Raw genomic sequence first — 8,308 nt, 5'->3', positions numbered from 1 at the left:
GGGAGCTCTCAGCCCTCCTGCCAGTGCTGAGCCCCTGGAAGCTCTGTCTGTGCCCTGCTGGTGTCCCTGAGCTGCCCTGGCAGTGCCCTCAGCCCTGCTGGGCTGTGCAGAGGAGCTGCTCACCAGCAGAGCTGTCTCTTTGAAGCTCTTCTTGCTTGCCAGGAGCTCCCTGTGTGCCAGGAGCCCGGCCCAGCTCAGCAGCACAGCAACAGCCCCAGGCATTTCATGACCCTCAGGGGGGTTTGATGTTGTTTACATGAGACTCAGTCCCTGAGAGGAAGTTCAAACAACTTTTCAAGAAGGCAAAGTGAGATTGAAACACTCAAGTTTCTTGTAGTGCTAATGAGTCTCACTGAGGGCCACAACTGAGAACGTGTCCCCAGGTTCCAGTTAGAGCAGAAATCTGCAGACAGTGATGACAAGGATGGACAAACAAGGGAAAGGTGGCTCTGATGCTGAGGAAAACTGGACTTGTTTCCTTAATCCAGTGGGCCAAGCCCTGACCCTCAGCCCCTGGGAAGGGACATCCTGTCCCTGCCTCATTCCTCAGGGCTCTTGCTGGGGCACTGGGATGTGGGATGTGCAATGCCAAGGGCAGGACCATGGGGTGGCACCTGCCAGGCTGCTGAGCAGGGACAAGGAGGCCATGAGGCCCCAGGGCTGCAAGGGCCACTTGTCTCCTCCTGGCATCAGGGCCACAGACAGCAGCCATGGCCAAAGGCCTGCAGAAGGTGGCTCTGTCAGGGCCTTTCAGCTTCTCCCCATCCCTCTCTCCTCTCCAGCCCAGGCTGTCCTACAGTGTCCATGCCCTGCCCCTTTCCCTGCAGGCTGTCGTCATCCCCCCGGCTGCCCCACCTGGCTGGCACCTTCCTGCACTGACATCTCTGCGTCCTCCCTGGCTCTTCCTGCACACACAAAGCCTTGGGCTCATCCAGACTCCTCCTGGGTGACGTGTTGTAGCACAGTGTTTTCCATGGAGTGAAATTCCTTTTTCCTCAGGTCTACTCGGGACCTCCCCGGCTGCACTTGGCATTAATTCTTTCTTTCTCCTGCTCTTTTCTGCTATGACAGAAGGATCCACCATCTCTAAATCCTCCCTTCAAGCCCTCTGAGGGCTGTCCTGTGCTGTCCTCAGTCTCCACACCATTGAGGCCACAGCTCCTTAGCCCCTCTCTAGTGCTTATGTGCTTGAGACCTTTCAAGCCCATCTTGGGAGATCTCTGGGCACTCACTAATATTTTTGCAGATGAAAATGTCGTGCTCATAGTCTAAAGAAATCACAGTTACCATGACAACCGGCATACATTCCTATTGCTACGATTAGTTACCATGGAAAATAGAATACATTCTCATTGTCATGGTCCGTTACCATGGCAACCATCATAGCTTTTCATTGCTATGCTGAGTTACCATGGCAACCACCATACATTCCCATTGGTATGCTGAGTTATCATGGCAACCATCATACATTGTCATCACTATAGTCGGTTACCATGGCAACCATCATACATTCCCACTGTCATGTTCAGTTACCATGGCAACCATCACACATTCCAATTTCTACAGTCAGTTACTGTGGCAACTAGCATACATTCTCATTGCTCTGGTCGATTACCATGGAAAACAGCATACAGTCCCGTTGCTATGGCCAGTTCCCATGGCAATCATCATACTTCTCACTAGTACAGTTGGTTACCATGGCAATAAGCATATATTCTCATTTCTATGCTCCGTTACCTTGGCAACCATCATACATTGTCATTGCTACGGTCAGTTACCATGTCAGTCATAGTACATTTCCATTTCTATGCTCAGTTACTATGGCAACCAGCATACATTGCCATTGATATAGTCGGTTACCATGGCAACCATCATACATTCCGGTTTCTACAGTCAGTTTCCATGGCAACCACCATACATTCCCAATGCTATGCTATCATGGAAACCATCATACATTCCCATCACTACGGCCGGTTACCACGGCCACCATCACACATTCCCGTTTCTACAGTCAGTTACCATGGCAGCCAGCACAGATTCTCATTGTCACGGTCAGTTACCATGGCAACCAGCATAACTGTCATGTCTCAGTTCAGTTACCATGGCAACCATCATACATTCCCATGGCTATGGTCAGTTACCATGGTAACCATTGCACATTCCCATTGATGCAGTCGATTACCATGGCAACCATCACACATTCCCGTTGCTACGGTCAGTTACCATGGCAACCACCATACATTCCTGTTGCTACTGTTGGTCACCATGGCAACTATCGTACTTCCAACTGCTATGGTTGGTTACCATGGCAACCATCACACATTCCCATTGCTACAGTGAGTTACCATGGCAACCGTCATATATTCCCATGACTACTGTCAGTTACCACGGCAACCATTACACATTCCATTTGATACTGTTCGTTACCATGTAACCATCATACATTCTTTTTGCTATGAATGGTTACCATGGCAACCATCATATGTTCCTGTTGCTACAGTCGGTTACCATGGCAACTATCATACTTCCTACTGATACGATCAGTTACAATGGCAACCATCATACATTTCCATTGGTATGGTCAGTTACCATGGCAACCATTATACCTTTCCATTGTTATGGTCGGTTGCCATGCCAACCTCCACACATTCCTGTTTCTACGGTCAGTTACTATGGCAACCATCACACATTCCTGTCGCTATGGTCAGTTTATCCTGGCAACCATCATATCTCCCATTGCTATGGTCAGTTACCATGGAAACCATCATATATTCTCATTGCCTTGGTCAGTTACCATGACAACCACCATACATTCCCCTTACTGCGGTCAGTTACCATGGCAACTATTATACATTCCAATTGCTATGGTCAATTACCATGGCAACCATCAGAGATTCCTGTATCTACGGTTGGTTATCATGGCAACCATCATACATTCCTGTTGCTACTGTCAGTCACCATGGCAACTGTCATACTTCCAACTGCTATGGCCAGTTACAATGGCAACCACCATATATTCCCATTGCTACGGTTGGTTACCATGGCAACCATCGCACATTCCCATTGCTATGGTCAGTTACCATAGCAAACATCATACAGTTGCACTGTTAGGGTCAGTTACCATGGCAACCAGCACACATTAGCGTTCCCCGCAGTCAGTTGCCATGGCAACCATCATACATTTAAATTGCTACTGTAAGCTACCATGGTAACCATCACAGATTCCTATTCCTACGGTCAGTTACCATAGCAACCATCCTGCATTCCTGATGGTAACTCGGTTACCATGGCAACCAGCATACTTCCCACTGGTACAGTCAGTTATCATGGTAACCAGCATACATTCCAATTGCTACAGTCAGTTACCATGGCAATCATCACAAATTCCCATTGCTACAGTGAGTTACCATGGCAACCATCATACATCCGAATTGCTACGGACGGTTACCATGGCAACTATCATATATTATCATTGCTATGGTCAGTTATTATGGCAACCTCTTGGTTCCTCTTGGAGAGAAGTAGATGCAGATGAGCCTCCCTCCTGTCCACCAACCTGCCAGCTGTGCTCTAAAGGACTGTGTCACAAGGGATGTCTTGACAAAGACCCTGCACAAACCTCTGGGACTCTTTGCATCCTGTCCTGGTGCCTTTCCAGTGAATTCCAGGGTTATCAAAGCCAACTTGAATGGGCTCTTTGTCTCACTCCACAATGTCACCCAAACCAGTCTCTCCTCTGACCCTCACCCACATAAGGTCACCCAATGTCTTCATCCTCTAGAGCAGCTCCACAGGTCCCAGAAGCTCCTTCCCACTGAGGACACCTCTGTCCTGCTCTTTCTCTCCTCTGTCTCCTTGGTCTTCTCTCCCAACCCATCACAGCACCAAAACCTGGGAACTGTCTCAGCAGGCCTGGGCTGTTATTGCCTCCAAGTGGAAGGAAGAGAGACTTGGGGCTGCAGCTCCTCCTGCCTGTGCCCCACACGCAGGGCATTGGGGCCTGTCTGGCTGCAGCCCCTCAGCGGGGGCACCGGGGGTAAGAACAGACTTGCAGTGGGGAAAGCTGCTGTGAAAGCCCCGAGAGCTGGGGTGTGCAGAGGCTTTGCTGACAATGGCCTTGGGGGTGGACGTGCTGGGACTCAGGCCCAGGGGGAAAATCCCAGGCCTGATCCCTGAGGAGATCAGCACATGCTGCTGAAATGCTGGGGGAGAGCAGAGCCAGCAGAGGGAGGAAACAAGTGTGGACAGCCTGGGCTGATGTGCTTTGCACTCGTGCCTGGCCCGGCCTTGGCTGGGCAGAGAAGGGACAGCCTTTGTGTCCCTGCAGGGCTGGGATTCACTCCCTGCCCCAAAGGAACCCAATGTGTCTGAGGAGCCCTGGGTGGTGCCTGTCCCACAACTGCTGGGAATGGGGACGGGCTTCCTGCACAGGCCCTGTGCTGTCCATGGCAGCTGCTGCACTTGTGCTGCAGAGCCCTGGCACCTCCCCTGGCACTACAGGCCCCTCTTTGGCTGTTCAATCCAGGCTCAGCTGCCCTGAATGAGGTTCAGCATTGAAGGGATGTCCAGGAGACAACTGCCATTGTACTCTGAGGACATGTAGAAAATACCCTGATAAAGAACAGGAGAGACACCTCTCTCTCTGTGCCACCTGACTCCATTTGGTCACCTGAACACCTCTGTGGGCTGCCCTGGACAGAAGGAACAGTGACAGGTTCCCCTCTCCTACATGTGGGCCCCTTCTGCCACTGAAGTTGGCCAAAGCAATGTCCCAGCAGCCTCCAAGAAGATCCCACAGCTGCTGCCCTGTCCCCAGGAACTGCTGCATTGGAGCCTGCAGTTCCCAGCAGGAATCTCGGTCACCTCTGGCCCCTCAGAAGGAACCAGGGCTTTGTGTCCCAGCAGGTCACTCCTGGCTTTGGTCTTCCTTCATTCCCATGGGAGCTGGGACAAGGAGTCACCTGCAGGGGCCTGTTTTGGGCCCACTGAGTTGGTGTTGGAGGAATCCCAGCCCATGGGGGTTGTGGAGGGAGCTGAGTGTCCTTCTGGCCCCAGCTCTGCAGAGCCACAAGGAGACACCTCTGTTGACTCAGCTGAGTCCCTTCCCTCAGGGCAGGTGAAGGAGATCCCTCCTGGGCACTGTCTGGGTTTCCTGTCTAATGATGGGACATGAAAAGGGGCCTTTTGAACTTAACTCTGTGTCTGTTTGGAGAAATGACAGTGCTGAAAGAAGTGTCTGTGCCCAGCTGAGAGAAGGAACATCATGATTTCCTTCAGCTGTGTGCCAGCAGGTTCCCCTGGAGCCCCAGGGGCAGCTGGAGGGAGCCCAGAGGGGCAGAGCAAGGGCTGCCTGGGGCTGTTGCTGTGCTGCTGAGCTGGGCCGGGCTCCTGGCACACAGGGAGCACCTGGCAAGCAAGAAGGGCTTCAAAGAGACAGCTCTGCTGGTGAGCAGCTCCTCTGCACAGCCCAGCAGGGCTGAGGGCACTGCCTGCAGCACCCAGGGCACAGGAGAGAAGGCAGAGAGATGAGAGGCAGCCTGGGCTGGGAGGTGACTGAGCTCTCACTACGTGAGAAACCTTCCCAGGATTTGAAGGAAGAATTCTCTGGCTGTAGAAAAGTTCAACTTGCCTTCCTGGAGGCATCTCCTAAAGCTGCCACATCCCACAGCTTCTTGGATCTTTCAGCAGGACTCTCCCTGTTGCTGCAGTGCAGAGGAAGTGGCCACATGGCAGAGCAGGGCAGGAGCTGCAGGCAGCAAGGGCAGAGAGGAGAAGGGAGCAGGAGGTTGAAGGGATCCTGGGGTGGGAGGACAGGGCAGAGCTGCTCAGGGCAGGAACCTTGCCAGCCCTTTGCCACGTTCAGGCTCTGGCTGCAGAGCAGTGCAGGGGAGTTCCTGCAAGTGCCTCTCCCAGCTGCCAAATGCCAGCAGTGGCAGGAGCTGTCAGGATGGCTCTGCTGGATTTGCTGGGGTGCAGCAGGAGAAGCTGCTGCAGAGCAGGACTTGCTGCTGCCCCCTCAGAGGCCCAGGGCAAGAAGGTTCCCTGTGCCAGGGCTGGCTGTGGGCTGGGAAGGTGGGGGTGCAGCCAGGGGTGCCCAGGGCTGTGGTGCAGAGCAGGGTCCTGCCCCCAGGGCTCTGTGTGCTGGGGTAGGGACTCTGCTGCCTGCCAGGGGCAGCTCTCAGCCCGGCCAAGGAGCTGCCACGGGGCTGGGGGAGAAGGGCTGTGGGGAAGGAACAACTCCTGGGAGGGCAGAGCAGGGCAGAGTCCTTCTGATCTCCAAAGTGTGCTGCAGGGATGAGGGCTGGTCACAGCTCCAGATCAAAGCAGGAAATTTCCCAAAAGGTATTTGCAAGAGGCAGAGACAGACAGACTGGTTCCTTCAGTGTTATACTCTGGGTTGTCTGGGTGCTGTCTGTGACAGAGAAATTTATCTCTGAGCACAGGAGGAGACACTGAAACTTGAACTCTGTGAGATTAGAGGGGATTTAACCTGAAAGTATCAGACATCCAAACACTCTTACAGGCAGCATCAGTGTCACTTTCTCAGCCCTGGGCCCAGGGAAGCAGCTGCTGGCAGGGACAGCTCCAGGCAGCAGAGCCCTGGGCAGGGAGTGGGGGGCAAGTGCCCCCAAGGCCTGGGGGAGGGGGTGTTCAGGCAGCTCTGGGGGCCCTTCCCTGCAGCTCTGCTGAGCACTGTGTGCTGGGCCATAGAAATGAGGATTCCTGCAGTGGAAAAGAACCTTCCCCAGATGTGATGGTAAAAATAGAAAACACAGGCAAAATTATTCTAAGCTCAGACTAAGCTTCTACTCTGCAGCCCCAGCTCTTCTGAGTCGTGGGTGTAGAGATGGAACTTCTGTACTCAGGGTCTGTTACATCTGACATTCCTTGTGTGTGTGAGAGCTCTATCAAAAGAGTTCCATGTCCCACTGCAGCAGAGCAAGACTGACTCCTTGACAGTGCATTTGGTGACATTTGACACATTGATTTCTTTTAGAAATGAAGTTGCTTTTTCACAGACGTCTGTCTTAACTGTTCCCTGTCTTTTCCTTTTCTGAACAGGCCCTATGCTAAGAAACAACAAATGTGCAACAGCAGCTCCATGGCCCAGTTCCTCCTCCTGGCATTGGCAGACAGGCGGGAGCTGCAGCTCCTGCACTTCTGGCTCTTCCTGGGCATCTCTCTGGCTGCCCTCCTGGCCAATGGCCTCATCCTCAGCGCCGTAGCCTGCGACCACCACCTGCACACCCCCATGGGCTTCTTCCTGCTCAACCTCTCCCTCACAGACCTGGGCTGCATCTGCACCACTGTCCCCAAAGCCATGGACAATTTCCTCTGGGACACCAGAACCATTTCCTACACAGGATGTGCTGCACAGGTGTTTGTCTACATAGTCTTTCTTAGAGCAGAGTTTTCCCTCCTCACCATCATGTGCTACGACCGCTACGTTGCCATCTGCAAACCCCTGCACTACGGGACCCTCCTGGGCAGCAGAGCTTGTGCCCACATGGCAGCAGCTGCCTGGGCCACTGGCTTTCTCAATGCTCTGCTGCACACAGCCAATACATTTTCCCTGCCCCTGTGCCAGGGCAATGCCCTGGGCCAGTTCTTCTGTGAAATCCCACACATCCTCAAGCTCTCCTGCTCACACTCAGGCTACCTCAGGGAACTTGGACTTATTGTGTTTAGTGCCTGTTTAATGTTTGGTTGTTTTGTTTTCATAGTTTTCTCCTATGTGCAGATCTTCAGGGCTGTGCTGAGGATCCCCTCTGAGCAGGGACGGCACAAAGCCTTTTCCACCTGCCTCCCTCACCTGGCCGTGGTCTCCCTGTTTATAAGCACCTTATCCTTTTCCTACCTGAAGCCCCTCTCCATCTCGTTCCCATCCCTGGATCTTATTGTGTCACTCATGTACTCAGTGGTGTCTCCAACACTGAACCCCCTCATCTACAGCCTCAGGAACCAGGAGCTCAAGGATGCCATGAGGAAACTCATAACTGGGTGTTTTTCAGAAGCAATAAACTCTCCTTCTTCTGCATGTTATGTACCTCATTAAGGGCCCACCATACCTTCTCTATTTTTTGCTCCTGGTAAGGGTATTATTATTGTGAGAATCTGGTCAAACCAAAAAGTCTTTATATATATAAATATATGTATAAATATATATATATTCATATATATATAAACACCATTTTCAGTTCAGTGTTTGCCTTCCTAGCCTGGCCCAGAGGCTGTACAAATTGGGAATTGTACTCACTGTCTGCTTCAACCAAATAAAGAACTCTGCATTGACTTGTTTGCCTGACAT

At 52.3% G+C, this 8,308-nt stretch overlaps 1 protein-coding gene across 1 annotated transcript; it reads left to right on the top strand.

The window, feature by feature from the left end:
* The first annotated feature begins 7,084 nt into the window (after positions 1–7,084).
* LOC113980344 (olfactory receptor 14J1-like) lies at positions 7,085–8,056 on the top strand. The gene has a single exon (XM_027707568.1). The coding sequence runs from the start codon at positions 7,085–7,087 to the stop codon at positions 8,054–8,056; it is 972 nt and encodes a 323-aa protein (XP_027563369.1).
* The last annotated feature ends 252 nt before the right edge of the window (positions 8,057–8,308 follow it).

This window comes from Neopelma chrysocephalum, unplaced genomic scaffold, assembly GCF_003984885.1.
Source record: "Neopelma chrysocephalum unplaced genomic scaffold, ASM398488v2 Primary Assembly neopelma1_93773, whole genome shotgun sequence".
Taxonomy (NCBI): domain Eukaryota; kingdom Metazoa; phylum Chordata; class Aves; order Passeriformes; family Pipridae; genus Neopelma; species Neopelma chrysocephalum.
This window is presented reverse-complemented; position numbering and strand designations above follow the sequence as displayed.